Source organism: Mustela erminea, chromosome 7 (assembly GCF_009829155.1).
Source record: "Mustela erminea isolate mMusErm1 chromosome 7, mMusErm1.Pri, whole genome shotgun sequence".
NCBI lineage: Eukaryota > Metazoa > Chordata > Mammalia > Carnivora > Mustelidae > Mustela > Mustela erminea.
In genome coordinates, this window is record NC_045620.1 from 52,525,660 (window position 1) to 52,542,478 (window position 16,819).

The 16,819-nt window shown below is 50.8% G+C and overlaps 1 protein-coding gene and 1 long non-coding RNA gene across 5 annotated transcripts in view; one reads left to right on the plus strand and one right to left on the minus strand.

Moving 5' to 3' along the window:
- The window catches only part of SH3RF3 (SH3 domain containing ring finger 3), a 367,326-nt gene that overhangs the window by 113,344 nt on the left and 237,163 nt on the right, over positions 1 to 16,819 (minus strand). For both annotated transcript variants that reach the window (XM_032351627.1, XM_032351626.1), the window contains exon 3: positions 15,094 to 15,189. In XM_032351627.1, the coding sequence (XP_032207518.1) occupies positions 15,094 to 15,189 (96 nt within the window). The remainder of the gene's footprint in view (positions 1 to 15,093; positions 15,190 to 16,819) is intronic.
- Positions 1,718 to 13,386, plus strand: LOC116595378. 3 transcript variants are annotated; one of them, XR_004287647.1, is made up of 4 exons: positions 1,718 to 1,828; positions 5,645 to 5,761; positions 5,917 to 6,022; positions 13,083 to 13,386. It is a non-coding gene; the product is annotated as an uncharacterized LOC116595378 (long non-coding RNA). The 3 variants fall into 3 exon arrangements; XR_004287645.1 differs by lacking the exon at positions 13,083 to 13,386 and adding an exon at positions 8,259 to 8,431 and having other exon boundaries at positions 1,719 to 1,828; XR_004287646.1 differs by lacking the exon at positions 13,083 to 13,386 and adding an exon at positions 8,259 to 8,431 and having other exon boundaries at positions 1,720 to 1,828; positions 5,645 to 5,735.

The window sequence follows — 16,819 nt, forward strand, 5'->3', positions numbered from 1 at the left end:
CTCCACCTCAGCTTCGCTCTCCTCCTTTGCCAGCTTTATTTTCCTCCACAGAGAACATACTACCCTCTAGAATTTGCTTTTTTCTGCTATTGTTGGTTTCCTCCCACAAGGCACAGAAGGGATGGGTGTGAATGAAGAAATGAACGGTGGTCTGAATGGTAGAGGCTGTGGAGCGCCATGGTAGTGGAAACACTCTTTCAGCCAAGGGCGAAGACTTACCCACAGAGACCTAACGAAGGAACAAACAATTCCCCAGCTCTTGACAACGACCCTAGCATGGGCAGATGTAGTTTTATTTTACAGTTGAAGTCCGCAAGACAGAATGTGGCTGCCCTTGCTCTTGTTGGAGACACCGGCCAGCGTACTCCTCTGGGCAGGGCTGTGGTGTAGAGGATAGGCTGTCTTCACCTTCGAGGGGCCAGCCCCGAGAGTAAGTATTGTGGTGACTTGGAAGCTTCTAGGATCTCATTAACATGAGATTTCCCAGGGAGGCTCACACAGCCCTGCAGTACACTGAGGGTCTCTGGGCAGAGCGGTAGGCAAGAAAGTCACTGAAAACAGAGACATCTGGAAAAGTGTGGTTGACAAACTGAGTCTTTGTCTCTGCTTGCAACAGAAGGAAAGTCCTCAATAGCTTCAAACTGTAACTCTTAATTGTTCTCACTTTGGAGATTGGAAAGAAATAAAAGCAACAGAGAATGGCTTTGAGTTTCTCTGAGTAAATCAAGCAGAACCCAAATGAAGCCAGAATAAGCTGCATTTTCTCATTTTGCAATAATCGGTTGAATTGTGGTAGCTATGGAAAGTCCCCTGATGGCACATGCATGGCATGGAGGATTTTACTTGAATCTTAAAAAGGTCCTGGGCACCAGCAATTTACACCCCCTCCTTTCCAAACAGGAAGGATTAATAAAAGGTAACAGGAGAGAACAGGACAGCAATGTCGGAGGCATTTTCCAACAGGCCCCCAGGGTCAGTCTTAGCAATAATTTATTGCCAAGATCCAGAACTAATAGTGAGGCAGCAGCTCAGACCTACAGGCCAAATCTCTCCACTAAAGCTTGGTCAGCTCTGGAGGGAAGACACCGGAGTTCCCCAACAATTCCAGTGACTCCAGATGGGTGTGTTTGCTCCCGCTGCACAACCAGACTTGCTGTTCCTTCTGCACTAAACACAGGACCTGAACCTCAGCCAAGACATATTCCACTGTCACCTTATTAACACTCACAGTCAAATCTTTCCATGGCTAAATATGCGTTCATCGTCATATCTGAAAAACAGCTACCACCATCACGACCCGCCCCAGGGGGAGGGGGGCTCCCACATCAATGGCCCAGGCCCACCCTTGGGACTAAGTGGAATCTGATAAAACAGGTTTCCTCCCCAACTTCTTTCTTAGGCTGAGGCCCACCAGACCTGTTGTATCCATCAGGTTCCCTGTGGCCCAGGGCTTTCCCGGGGATTCTGATGTTCACTGAAGTTTCTGAGCCACGGGCCTGGACTACTCCAAAAGGCAGAAATGAAGAGACAGGATAGGAATGTGAAAAGCTGAGTTCAGGCAGCAGGGTACAGCTGTGCTGGAGGGAAGGTGGCTGGGAGAAGACAGCTCAGGACAGCCTGTGGGGGAGCAGCCAGACTCCCTTGTCTCCCTGATAACAGGAGGTGAACCCAGAAACAGTCTGAGGTCACAGAAGGCCCCGTGGAGGGGGCCCCAGTTAGGTCAGAAAAGAACCAAACTTCACCTCCTCCGTATGCTGCATTAAGACAGCCCGCAAGAGTAACCTGTGAGGGGAAGGAAGGAAAGCAGCAGGAGCCAGAGGCAAAAACAGTGAGTACAACTGTGGGCATGCCTGGTTTCCCACTGGATGAGCTGGAGGCCACAACACAGGTGACAGGCTTGGACATGGGGGCAGGAATGGCAGCTCTTTACTAATGTCACTTGCGTTTTCAGCTGACCCCAGGTGGAGACATTTTCAGTCCCTACTTGTCTCTTGAAGATGGAAATTCACATAAGCCTTTTCTGCTTTCTGCTTGGCTGGCCGGCAGCTGCACCTCTCAGGTGTGGGGAAGACTGTGGGGTTCCTCTGTGTCCCCACAGACACTCCTGCTGAGACCAGTGAGCAAGAACAGGTGGTTTCACGGGGACCTGCTAAGTCCTATGTGCTGAAAGCATCCCAGCCAAGATCTTTCCAGAAATAGCCATGGGTCTGTCCTCTTACTTTGATTATTTGTGTGAAATACTGGCTCGCAACCCAGCAACCACACAAATGTATACATTGCCTATTTTGTGCCAGCACCACGCCAAGACCGAGAATGGAAAAAAATTATGTGCTGCAGGGTCTGGCTTCTTACATTTGTAGTTAGGGAGACAACAGGAACAACAAACCCAGAAACTATGTAATGTACAATATTATACTATAAGATGCTAACTGCACAAGTAATTCAAAAAAAGTTAGGGAAGCAAGAAAGCAGGGTGTGCTGGGACCTACGCACTTGTCTCTCTTTCTTAGGGACACCCCCAATGATCACACATGTGTGTGCATGCCTCAAGCCCGGGGGTGCAGAGGCTGGGAGAAAAACATGCCGACCCAGACCGTGGCTGGGCGAAATGCACAAAACTGAAGTCTTACTCTCCTGGGGAATTGTCTCATTTCTTTGTGTTATGCCTTCCACTGTAAAATAAGGGAAATGGGGGTGAAGGCAAGGCACCCTTCTTACTCTCCCTGTGGGTTTAGGAGTTGGCCTCCCAGACCACTTTGCTCAGATGCAGAGAAAACATGGAACACCAGGACCTGCCCTGCCTGGCTCCCAGTCAGTCCTGTCTGCTGCGCCCACAGCCTTCCTCGGCCAGTGCTCTCTTGGGTGACTGCGCGGTACTCTGTTAAGTGCATTAGTTTTCAGGAAGGTGCGGTCCGCACCTGGACAGAAATGCAGGCAGATTCAGAGCCAAGTCCAGGTGGGGAGGAATCCCCACCACGCGCCATGCAGGGCTGTAGAAGCTCGTAAGAAATGGGCTAGCAGCAAGAAAATATAAAACAGACTTTAAACAAAATGGCAAAGCCCTGTCCCCCAACAGTCTCTGGCAGAAATCTCTAAGAAGTTTCTTTCCCATGTCCTTTCTGGGGTCTTGTTCCCACATTGCCTCCGACATGGTGAACTCAGGTGTCCCGAGAGAAGCTGGGTGGGAAGCAGGGCCACAGGGGAAGGAGAAAATGGAGGAAAACACCAGCAGTGTGACAAACACACCCTCTGGCTCACCTTCAAAGCTGGACCACATGCCAGTGTTTGGAACTTGGTCGTCACTAGTGTCCGTAGTGAATAATTACCTCAAAGGCTTTCACCAGTTCATATTTCTTAAAAAGTCCTTGATTACTTACTCTCAGCACTGGAGATGGGGACAGGCAGCACGGACAGCCTCAGCTGACCTCCAGCTTTCCTGTTCTGCCAAAAATACCCCTGTGAGCCTAACTTTCTCAGCTCCATCTACCTTCTCCCCTGTCTTCCCGAGATACAGCTGACATACCACACCATACTAGTCTATAGTACACAACATAATGACTTGTTGCCCTTATTTCAAAATCCCTAAAACGTCCCAGGTTAACACCCACTTAGCCAAGGCGGAACAAGGATCATGTTTACCTTCTTGCCTGACATGCTGAGAGCAGATCTATAAAACATGGCTTTCAGACATGGGGTATCAGCAGCTCAGGACAGTAGCTGTCGAGAGAGGTGAGGCCTGCCGCATGAGGCCTCTGGTTCACCTGGGCTCTGGGGCTTCTCCCTGAGTTGGGAAGATGGAGTCTGGGGGTTGGGGAGGCCACAGTGGCTGGGGTCCATGGACCTGAGTCCTGGAAAGGAGGTATCTGAGGAGGGGTGCCCCTGCCAAGTCTGTAGCCCAGTACTGATGAGGACATTCATAGGAGGAAATTACCCAGTGCCAGGGAAAGAACCACCCAGAGGGGAAGACAGAACAATTCCCGAGGCTCACGCAAAGCTGGGCACAGTTTGCATTCCCACCTTCAAGATTGAAAAACCTTGTAAATCACGGGTCATGGAGTGGAGAAGATTATAGCTTCAGAAGTAGGGATAATTAGCTCTACATTAGAGGCTGCCATCATCCTACAGACCAGAGCTTAAAAGCAAGGCTCAAAAGCATCAAACTGTTTGTAAGTGACCTAGCGACATCCCAGGACAAAGCTTAAGCATATTTATAGGAATAAAAAAAAAAAAAAAACCCCAGCATCTGAAAAGGCACAATTTACAAAGTTGGTATCTAATTAAAAATATCAGGAATGCAAAGAAGCAGGAAAATGCAATCTACAAATCTATTTTATAGTTATTTATAGAGGAGAAAAATCAGTCAGTAGAAACAGAACCAGAAACAATGCAGAAGACAGAAATCGTAGACGAGCATATTGGAATATGTACTAGGACTACGGTATATACATCGGTGTTAAGGAGACATACAGAGGCCACGAGAAAGACTCCAGTCAAACTCCGGGATGGAAACACGATGTGTGAGTTAAACTCCCCAAGACACTCAAACCAGCCACCACACTGCCCCAGTCAGAGGCGTAATCTTCTCCCTTCTGCCTGCCTGTGATGGCTCTGCACTTCTTACTCGCCAGTTCCCTTAGCTGAGGCTGCTTTTATCTCCTTCCTCAGACAGCAGGAATTCTAGCACCGTGCTTCAAACGAAATCTCTCTGCAGGAAAGAATGGGTGAGGTTTGGTCAGATGTGCTACATAGAGAAAATGTGCCACCTCTGTGGAAGGATCTGGGGTCAGGCCCACCCACTGGCTCCCACAGCAGCAGACCTGGCCAGGAGGGAGGCCCCAAGGGCAGGAGAGCTGTGGGAAGGCTGCGGCCACATCAACTCACCTCATTGCTTCGCAGTAAAATGTGAAGAGGAGGTTGAACATCATTGGTTTAAGTGTGAATCAGGGTAAAATGTTATTACTGCCTTATCAGGCTGCTAACCTGATACTTGGGGGGCTTTTGTGGGTCCCCAGCGAGTACCTGGCATCAGCATCACTGTTTCTAATCCCCACCTGTCCACACACACTCTGAGCTTCTAACAGCCCTGACAGTAGCGCTTGGGGAGAGAGAAGCAGAGTCGGGGAGACAAAAATCTATCCCCGTGTTAGCACTGGGGCGTTTCTGCCAATGCTTCATACAAGTTAGCAGAGCTGATGATTTGTAGACAGTAAAGAATGAGGGAATAATGGGCACCTGGGTGGCTCAGTGGGTTAAGCCACTGCCTTCGGCTCAGGTCATGATCTCAGGCTCGTGGGATCGAGTCCCGCATCGGGCTCTCTGCTCAACGGGGAGCCTGCTTCCTCCTCTCTCTCTCTCTGCCTGCCTCTATGCCTACTTGTGATCTCTCTCTGTCAAATAAATAAATAAAATCTTAAAAAAAAAAAGAATGAGGGAATAAGAATAAGGGAAAGAAATCAAAAGTAAGCAGACAATGCCCTTTATCCATGTGAGCCCCTTAGGCTGGGAGTCACTCACTCCCACTCGCTGGGCAGCTGTGAGTATGGGGAATGGCTGGCTGTGTCCTTGGCAGCTGTCAAGAACCTGAGAAGTCCCTTTTCCTCTCCCATTGCCCATATTACTTCCTGACATGCTGGCTTTCCCTCAGAGGAGCAAGGAGAGCCCTTGAAAGGAGGGGGGAGACACAGAGGCCAAGAGTGGTGACAAAGAACAAGCACTCCCCAACCAGGAACACACCTGTGAGTCTGTCCACCCTGGATCCCAGGTAGTGTAGGGTCTGTGGAGGGCACTGAGGGGAGGAAGAGGGTCTCTGAGCATCAGTGTCTCTGCGGCTTTCCTCAGGAACCTGGGCATGGGCATTCCTTTAGAAGCCACACACCCTCTTCATGTTCCTCCCTGAAAACATGCTGCCCTCCCCAGGCAAGGAGCTGGAGCACCAAGACGAAGTTGAAGAAATCATGAGCAATCTCTTCTTCACATCGGGAGATGGCAAATCCAAGGCATGGAGCAGTACAGAGCACGTACAGTGAGTAACCTCTGAGTTCGCTGGTTCCCAGTGAAAGCTGCCAGTTGTACTAAGGAGTCATTACCAAATGCTTTAATACCATCTTTTGAGATGCAGGGTCAAAATACTATTTTCTTTTTGTAAATTCTGAAGTGACAAGGAGACAACAGTGCTACAAACAGAGGTCAACATTGTAATCAACTGAAGCTTAGAACCAAACTTACAATGTGCATTGTAATTGTGCCAAAGACAAGGACTCCCAAGTCGGAAGCTGCTGTCATTGACAACTGCCCCTACAGATTTAGGCATTCATTTATTTGGCTAATTCAAGACTTTCATTTCTGTCTCCATCGGTTTTCCAGGATCTAGAAACAGCATCCCATCAACAATTCTTCCTAACACCATGTAGGATTCATTCAACACCAAGACTGGGGTTTATGAGTACTGGCACCAACAGAGGTCTAGGGTCTGGTTCCCCAAAGTCGGAATTCTCTGGGCTCCCACTGGCCTTGGGATAAGGTTGTCCCCCAGCTTACTTTCTGGAGCCTGGCCCTGTTCCTCCATCTCTCTCACCATGCAGAATACAGCTGTCCTGAGACATGCATGCAGGGGCTCCAGGCCTCTAGTGCCCTGAGGACTGGGACTCCTTCCCTCAGGTTGGTGAGGACCACACACAGTTGTGGGAGGTCACGAAGGATTCATGTGGGAGCAGCAGAAGGGCAGGAAATAGGACAGAGCAGAGCTGTCCTAAGGCAGCAGGATCCAGAGGACACATCCACTATGTGCCCATGCTTCGGCTCCTGGTTTAAGAAATAGGCTTTATGCAGAAGCCACTCTGGGGTGCATCTAGCTAAGTGTGGGGCAATGAATGGCAGAGCTGTCTTTGATGCATTTGGAGTGTCAGAGGGAGAGAAAATGGACTTCAGCACATGTTAAACCTTCAAATTCCACTTTCCAGTCCCTCCATCTGTTTGGATCTGGGCTTCCTCCCATCATTACCCATAGCCCGGGAGCCTTCTCTCCCTGGAGTCATCTTTTCTTTCCAAACTGCCCTCCATTCTGGCTCCATAGTTGGTGGCCAGTGCCTTCAGCCTCCCACAGCACCCTGCAGCCCGGCACACATGTCCCACTAGCACCCCCACATGATTGGGCCCCAACCCCAGTAGCAACTCTCCCATACCCCTCACCATCTTCCCCTGGAACAGCCCCCACGTGGCCTCTGTTCTTAAGCCCCAAACCTTGTCATTCTCAACAAATAATCTGCCGAGTAGCAGAGAGCAGGGCAAATCAGCATAAACTCTGAACATCCCCACAGGCCTCGGTGTGCCAGAACCTTCCCCATTCACCTCCTCCTCCCTCTGAAGGGCAGGTTTCTCTCCTGTCCCTCAAGGTAGGCCCTCGTCCCCTCCCAGCTGTTCTGCAGGGACCACTCATCAATTGTCCCCTGCGATCCCTTGGGTTTTATCTCTTCCCTTTCACTACTCTCCCCTCGGGGTGCCTCATCCAACATAAAACTGACCAAAGCGTTGCCTAGACTCTTATAACCACTTGACATGTATCCCTTTCCTGGCTCTTCACCAGAGAGCTCCCTTATCCAGCCACTCACCCGTCCAGGTTTATCGTGGTTCTGCCACACAATGGAAGATCTTCACAGGCTGGTGGGGAAGGGACGCTTCCACGGAGGAGGAATTTTCCTTAGGGGTCCTCTGAACATGGCCTGTTATTTCATGTTATTTCCTTCTTATGTTAATGAAACACACAGTGAACAAAATTAAAACACATGCTAAATTGGCAGCCCCTCCTGTCAGGAGAGTCCACCCTTTCCAAACTCCTGGGTCCCCAGTGACCTTGTGGTCAGGTAGCTATGTGACTGGCCACAGCCTGTGGGTGGTGGTCTGACGTCCATGGCCAGGCCTGACCTATGAAACTCCCAATTTGTCCTCACTCTCACATGTTAAAGATAGCACAGCCCCATTGGAGGGTCTCCCTGGTGCCTGCATGAGCCTGGCCAACCAGAACAGCCAGATACGACCCTCTATTGTGGTTGAGCCGTACGGTCTCAGGGTTCACCTGTCACAGCCGGTACAATACCTCAAATATTACACTCATCACCCCTCTTCCCAACTTCTTTTTCTGCACCACAGCTGGCTTCCAGGTACTCCCTTCCCTAAACTCAAACCCCTAGGGATCTGGTCTTTTTATCTCTGGAGTGTGGGGTCCCCAGGTAAAGTCTCAGGGTCAACCTGCCCCCTTTCAGGTGAGGCCAAGGACAGCCACCATCCCAACACATGTGAGCTGAATAAATTCTCATCAAGACCATGAGCTGGCCCACTTCGATCGACTTGCTTTCCCATTTTCCCCATGCCTCCAGGGAACTCAGAGGGCCTTCCCCTTATCTGTATGTCTAAATGCAAAAGCATAAAACAAGGAAATGCATTAACGTGTGTCTGTTGAATAAAGGTTGACAAGAGACACACCAGAGGGAAGGAAAGAGCACCACTTGCACCCTAGCAGGCCTGCCTGTTGTTGTGAAGATGGAACAGGGCTTCCCTGACAAGTGTGTCCAGCCCTTGGGCCTGGGTATGTTCCACACTGACAGCACAGCCTTCCTCTACCAACGTCACCCCCTGTCCATCAGATGAACCGTCCTCACCTATGCATCTGCATATCTGCATCCGCAGAGCACAAGAAAGCCAGGTTTCCTGGGTGGGGGGCTCCCTCTCCCACTGCAACCTGCCACTGTACCTTCTCTGAATACTAAGCCCTGGGGGTACGAAGGGGAAGGAGACAGACAGAGTCCTGCCTGCAGCATGTCTCAGGTTGAGTGGATGTGAACAGTCCCTACACAGAAGTGAGTGCTGAGCCTGGTGGGAGCAAGGAGGAAGCCCTCACCCAAGCAGGGGCAGAGATCAAACCGGGGCTCTCTCCCAGAGAGGGGTGGGAGATGGCCGAAAGGGTGTGGAGCTCAGCCTCGGGAGCTGTGTGATTGAAGCCTGGAAGTGAGACAAAGGGATCCCCATCCCCTCCTCCACTGTGTCCTCGGACAGGCAGGAGTTGGCGCCACGCAGCCAGGGAGTCCAGGGCAAGTGGGACAGACAGTGGCACACAGCTGTGAGGGGACAAGTCTGTGCACCCTGCAGTCCACTGGGGAGTAAGTGAGACCCAGTAAACGTGCATGGGTGCGAGGGGAGGTGCCAGCTGACCTGGGAGAGGACCAATAAAGGAAGATCTGGGCAAACTCCAAAATCCCGGAGCAAGGCGACCACATTCTTTCTGCTACTTTCAGACAGCCAGTCTCTGGGTTAGTACCCTGCTAAACATCACATGATTTGTCTTTAAAGTTAAGAACCAGTCCAACCCCATTTCCTCCCACTCTTTGCCTCTTCTCAGTGTGCCTCCAAGTCCTCCAAACAGCCTCTGGCTCTGGACCATCACTGCATGTTGTTAGATGCAGAAAATGGCTCCTGGTTGATGCCGGTGCTAATCTCCTGACAAGCTATCACTCCTGCAAACATTTATTAAGCACCCACTGTGCAGTCACTTTGCTAAGTGCTAAGGGTATTAAAAATGGACAAGAGAAGGACCCTGACTCGAAGGATCCTGATCTGCACAGAGGAGGGAACAAGTTTAAAAAATGCTGGAAGCCCTGTACGTTGACATGAACAGATTTGTAAGGCTCAGGGGATGGTTTGATGGAGCAAGGACCATTTGAGTTGGGTTTTGAAGAGTGAAGAGGAGCTCTATGGGTCCTTGCATAGGGGTCCTGGGCTAGGAAAGGCAGTGTGTGGAACTTTGGGTGGCTGGAATCTTGTATGCCTGGAGAGGATCTGGTGCCACCATACTAGGTGGAAGTTGTGAAGCTGGGTCTTGGCATCTGGAGATGGGTTTGGGGATTGCTGTGTTGGAGTCCATGGAGCCCAGGCTGGGAGGGAAGGAGGAAGCTGGGGCTTGGGGTGCAGAACAGGGGAGGGTGGATCTGAGAGAAACACTCTTCAGGTATTGTGTGGGGAGGCGGACTACTGAGGAGGAACCTGGGGCAGGACAAGACAGGCCCACTTGTTTTCAGCCACTTGGCCTTTCTGGCTGTTCTTCAAGCAGGTATGAGGGAGGACCCACCGTGACAATGTGGATAGCCAACCACACAGACGCTACCCTTGAAGATCAGCAAATGTTTAAATATCCTACTCAACAGAAGTAGAGCACCATCACATCATGGTAACATGGAGATCTTTCTTGGTTAACTGCTGGTGATCCACGTCTCCCCATTGCTTGCCTAAAACAACTAATTTTCTAAACATGAAGGCAGAACTTGACACTTAGAGCATTTCACCATTCTTTTCAACTGTGTTTCCAGCCTATTGTGGTCTTTGGGATCTTAATTCTGGCCCCATGGAGAAGTTTTCCTTGCAAACAAGCATCACAGGCAAATCTCCAAATGTATTTTCTAAGTCTCCATGCGACTTCCGCATTGAGGCTCGGAGCAGAACAGTCCTGCATCCTGTCTTTGGATCTCTCTGGACTGAGGCAGATTCCTATGAACCCTCTTCAGGAATAGCTTTCAGGTGGGCTACCTCTCTTTTCATGTGGCATGTGACTATCTGCATTGCTTGTCTTGTTGACATTACCCAACTGCAAACCTGGCTCAGCTTAGGGAACCATGACGGGGCTGTCTTGCCTGCACAGAAATAGGGGCACGCCTGCCTTGGAAGAGCTCCCACCCCCGCTGCAGAGTGAAAAGGAGCACTTGTGAGAAAACTCTCAGAAATAGGAGGCCAAATACGGTCAATGCCCAGGAATGACACAGAGCTCTTCAGTAAATACATGAATGGACCAATGAGCAATTATTCACTCAACAAACATTTATAAAAGCAGAGCAACAACAGAGATGGCCCTTGTGAGCCTACCTCATGCCTTGTCTGTGCACTCTGTTATTGTCTTGAGGTCTCGCAACTATGTCCATGAGGGACATGCTATTGTCCTTGTATGTGAGAGGAAAGAGGCTCAGAAAGGATGAGAAATGTGCCAAATGTAACACGTCTAGTACATGGTATTCAGCCCAGGGTGGTCTACCTCTACAACCCATGATGCTCTGTAGGGCTGCCTCGGGCCCACTCAGGGTTCTGCCACCGGGGTTTCCATGGCCCATGAGAAACAGGCCCTGCTCTTAGGGGAAGACCTGAGATCCATATGAAAGGCAGATGCCAAGCATGCCATCTTGGAGCCCCATGGGAAAGGACGATGGGTCTGGCTCGGTGGGACCTCTGGTTGTGTCTAGTCACACTGCAGGGTGGAAACCCAGAGCCAGACCCAGCCATGCCAGGACAGGACAGGAGAAGGACAGAGTGCCTTACATTTACCCCATGGCAGGCAGCACTGAGCCCCCACACATGGAGGAGGAGGGCTCCCTGGCCCGGGGAATATAAAAATTCTCTCAGATTTATTCACTCTGAAAAAGGAAAATGATGACAATTCCTTGGCCCCCTGGAGACATAGAAGGAAGGCCATGTCACTGTCACATGATTGGGCTTATTCCCCCCGGGACCAGAGCCATGCCGAGTCCTCTCTCTGTCCTGAGTAGACACCCGCGAGGCTGCCCTGTCCCACAGGTACCCAAAAAACAGGCAGGCGTCAGTCAGCAACATGGCCTGCGGGTGCAGTGTGGCGACGGCTGTTGGAGGCTGATCGTTCACGAAACCAATAGGGAGAAAAGAACAAGGAGGCAGGTTCCAGACACAGGGCCAGTGGCTGGGGAAGCCAGAAGGGGGGCTGGAAAGGTGGGGAGAGAAGTCACACAGGAGTGGCAAGGACCTGAGGGCAAAGGAGCCAGGTGCAGGAAGAGTCAGTGCCTGAGACCAGTCAGCCCAGGTTGCGGATGGGGATACAGTGGCAGCCAGGCCCCTGAACACTATGGGGAGCGTGGAGGAGAGGGTTATATCTGCAGTACACCAGAAGTATAGATCTTTCCAGAGACTGGGACAGCCTTCTCAGAAGACGGGCCACTGGTAACTCCAGGCCAGGCTGCCTCTAGCCTGGCTTTACAGCCTGTCCCGCTGGGCCTGCTAGGCAAACCCAGGGTGAAGAAACAGCTCTGCTCAGGAGATGACTGTGTAATCCATGGAGCCAAAGTGCTTGTTCACTTCTTACACATCCCCCTGGGTCAAGCATGAGAGCAGAAACCACTTCAACGGGAAGCTCAGGTTCAAACTCTGCGGAAGACCTGAGCTCCAACCCCTTGGATCTCAAAGGCCTGCTCAGCCTCCTGGAGGGAAGACAACCTGAACTCTGCAAGCCCAGAATCCACCCCTAAGACTACACGGGGGGCAAAACCACTCAAGTACTTCAAAAAGGAACTGAGAGAGAAACAGTGAAAGCAGGCTCAGGAAATAACCTGTTTGGGGCTTCTTGTCTTCAGGGGCTGCTGAGTGAGAAGCCAGGAGTCTGTTTCAGAGTGGATCGGGGTGCTGTGGCTGTGGCCCAGGCTTCTGGGGCAGGGGTCTGTGGCCAGGCACTGCCCAGCAAGGAGCGGGATCCAGAGGAGCAAGGCCCCTGCCCACAGCTAATTCGGGCCTTGCTCTGCCATTGTCCCTGGGAGGAGGGCTGAGCGCCCCTGGGCCTCAAGGGCCCTCAGGGCTTCCTCTCTGTGCAAACACACAAAGGAGTAAGGGAGCCATGTTCAGAGCAGACACAGGATTGTCACTGGAGGCACAGGGCACACAGGGCTTCGGGGCCAGAAGAGGGAGCCTGCCTGTAAGTCCTCAAAGGAGAAATGTTTGAAAGCCTGTCTCCCGTGGCGGAGCGCTCAGGCCCTGGAAAGGCACAGAGAGGCCAGTCTGCCCTCCAAGTGTGTCTGTGGAACTGAGGAGAGCCCCCAGAGAACCCAGCGGATTGGTTTGCCAGCCCCGAGCCCAAGCCCTCAGCCTCTGTGACAATGCCTGAGCCCTTCCAGAGGGCTGGTAGCTGATGAGTCTGACCTGGCCTTCCCCAGAGGATGCCCATGGGACCCGCCTCAGTGTTCCTTCTGTCTTAGCTTCTTAAACTGCACTTTCAAGTGCACACATGTTAACTGTACACCATTTCACAGTGGCACACAACTGCGTAAGCACTCCTAAGATGAAGACATCAAAGACCTCCACCTCCCCGAGGCCTCCCTCTCACTGCTTCCCGTCAGTCTCCCTGCAGAGGCCCTGCTGCTCTGCTTTCCATCACCCTGAAGTCATTCTGGCTGCCTCCGAACTTCCTAAAGGTGAAAATCGTACATACTCTTCCGTGTCTGGCTTCTTTCAAAAGATTTGTCTGTGAGACTCAGCCATGCTTTTAAATGCAGCAGTCTTCTGTTCGTTTTCTCTGCTGGGTAGTATTCCATTGTATGGACATACCATCCTTACTTATCCATCCCACCGCTGATGTGGGGTTTCCAGTCTGGGGCCACCCTGAGAAAGTTTCCATAAGCATTACTGCATATGTGTTTGAGTATCCTCATAGGTCCGCCCGGGGAAAAAGGTTCCCCCAGCTACAAACGTCTGGGAGACCAGATTTTTCACTTTTGGACTGCACTGTAACTGTTACCCAGGCATCAGGTTCTCTGATCTTAAGCAGCAGGATAAAGAACGCACTGGAAATTGGAACAAATGCACAGATGGAAGCTTACAAGGTGTTTGGGGAATCTGACTTCTACAGTGTGATAGAGAGGGGTGTGGGTGTGGACTTTGAGTGTGAGAGTGTGCTAGTATGTGTATGAGTCCATACAGATATGCGAGTGGGACTGTGTGTGAGCACTGTGTGTGTGTGTGTGTGTGTGTGTGTGTGTGTGTGTGTGTAGACTTACAGTTACTGTGTGAGAGGGCCTCAAAATCTCCTGGGCACTTTATCCAGAATGACTATGAGACATCCCCTGGTCCAGAGCATTTAGAGAAAGAAGAGGAAATGACCACATATGAGGCTAGAAAAACAGATGAAGGTCAGACTGCAAAAGAGTGGTGAATGTCCTACTCTAGCATTTGGATTTGATCCTGCAGGAGACAGGGATCACCACACACCACTCGGTAAGCATGGCAAAGCCGGCTGTGTCACTTACCAGCATGTGGAGTCCCACACCAGGATCAGTGAAGTAGAGTTTGCTAGTGACGGGTCCTGGAGGGCAGGGCAGGGAAGGGCTAAGTCTACAGCAAACAGCCTGTGTTTATGTTTCAGCTCTGCCATTTACCCACCAGGGGACCTTTCCATGCACCTTACCATGCCTCTATTTGTTCACTTGTAAAGTGGGGACATTCCTGGCTTTCATATGAGAAAATTAAATGAGCAAGTACTTGAAAGTGTTCCCACACAGTGAGCACGCAGTAAGCACTAGTTAAAATGATTCGTACAGATAAATGTGGTGATTAATAGATGAAGTGTGTCTTGGCTTGTGGGTGTACACATGTGACTTGCACTGACAAATGGCGCACGCACACAAATGGGCAAACAGTCCTGCCCACACACAAACAACCCACAGTGAACAGGGGTTTACAGGGGAAACATTCAAAGATTCTCCCAGTGTAGCCACTGCCCATAACTTACACACTGGAAGCCAAATGCTCCTTAGTTACGGAAAGGAGACAGGAAATAAATAGACCCCAAATCATCTTTGCTTTAGGGACTCACAGCTGCACGAGCACCCCAGTTACCCAGGTCCTGGGAGGACTGCAAACAGCCCTCTAGAACCAGCCAGCTTCAGCTCCATTCGCAGGGACATGGGGAATGCTGCCTTCTCCTCTGCGGCTGGGGAGACGGGAGCAGCAGCACCCAGGAGAGCCTGGGGAAAGTGGGTGACAGTACAGGATTTCCAGGAGAAGTAGCGAAAGCCTGCATCTGGGCCCTCCTTCACTGCCCACACAGTGAGATGGTCTGCAACCAGGCCTGGGACAGACGATTCAAGGAGCTGACACAATTCTCATAGCACAGCAGTCTGAACGAAAACCCAACGCGGTCCCCATCTCCCTCTCTTGGAAGAGGGGCTCCCAGGCCAGGAGCCCACCCCTGCCCCCTGCCCCCTGCCCTGCCTGGTGACAGTCAGCAGGGTGGAAGGGGATGCGCGTCTGAGAGCGTGACCTTACCTCCACATACAGCAAGGGGAAGATCCCAATCTTGTCTCCCAGCATGCCTTCTGCCCAGTTGTCATCCACTCTTCGGATGACGGTCAGGATCTCGTCCTGTGGTGGCCGCAGCCCATCACGAACACAAGCACGTGGACACACAATGGAACACACACAACAAAAACAGAGACCAGTCAGTATCACAGAAGCTAAGAAAAGATCCTACACGATGACGCAAAGAAAGGTTTGTTATCCATCTGGGATCTGACATCCAGAACAATCTGCCCTTACATCTTCACTCACAGTCTCCCGCTTTCTCTCTTACATATTGATTATAGCTGCAAAAATCCTCAAACAGAAACGTGTGGTAATTTACAATATGGCTAGTATTTTAAAATTCATGTTCCTATTATTTATTTACTGAAGTAAAATTATTTTGAATAAAAATAAATTCAGCAAGTATAAAGCTTTTTAAGTTTCTGGCTCCATCCACAAATGAAAAATGACCCAATCCAATTCCATTTATTTAGAGTCGTGGGTACAAAAAGCTTTGGATAACCCTCCTAAATTCTTTGGCAACTCAGACAATGCCAAGTATAGATGCACAAAGTGGAAACAGATGGAAGGGAAAGGAAGAGGCATGAAGCATGGAGGAAGAGGAGCTTTCCGGGGAGACTGGCAGCCTGGCAGTTGTGAGAAAGGATGTGCCCGGGATGCCATCGCGGGTGCCAGATGCTGCAGGGACACGTGACAGGGGTGCGGAGAGGAGGGTGGGAGAGAGAAAGCACTGAGCAAGGATGGAGAACAAAGGGAGAACCCAACAGGGAAGGGGAGTGAGGAAGGGAGACAACACAGGGAGCAGCAAGTGCTAAGAGGGCCAGACAGGGATGCCACAGGCAAAATGGCGCCTACACCAGGGGTCTGTGGCTGGTCCCTGTTCCATCTCCAATATCCATCCTCCTCTCGGTATGCCATGGGCTGTCTGCCAAACCACCCCGCCCCCTGTCCCGCCACATCAAAACCTCCCTGTCACTTGCCCCTCAACAATCTGCTAGGGACCACCTGGCCTATCTGGGACTTGTGCTGAGGAACTGATGGCCAGCCTAGTGGGGTAACCCCTACTGGATTTGAAGGTACCATCTGAGTCCTCAATACTTTAATGGGAAGCAATAATATGGGACTGGTGGGCCTCCCTTGGTTAAGAGGCACATTTTAGGCCAGCACACTACATGAAATTACCAGAAAACCTGGCTTCCCTGTGAGGTAAGGGACCATAGAGTTTTGGAGTATTCATCTGGGTCAAGGTAGAGTCACCTAATAGGAGTGGGAGATGTCTTTCAGAGAACACAGGTAGCGAAAAGCAAGGATGTGTGTCTGTGAGAGGCAGCTCGCTGTGGTCTCTTCCAAACCTCTCTTCACCCAGGGGTACAGAGTAGAGCCTAGGAACAGTCATACCCCTCATTTTCTCTGTCCTCATTCCAGCCTCCCAACTTCAAAAAATTCCAAATAACAAAGCGATCTGTGATTTTAGAATATTCTTCTCTCAATGGATACAAGCCAGAAAAATGCAATAGACACTACAAGAGGGACCATATCATTTCACCTGTTACAGGGTAGTCGGTTCTCAGGATCCAAAGGGATATTTGTAATGGTTTCCTATTCTAGCTCAGCGATTAGAATGTATGGGCTTTTCTGGTAACCATCAGCCAACATGGTCAACTGGCTAGAGGGGAGATGTACAGAAAAT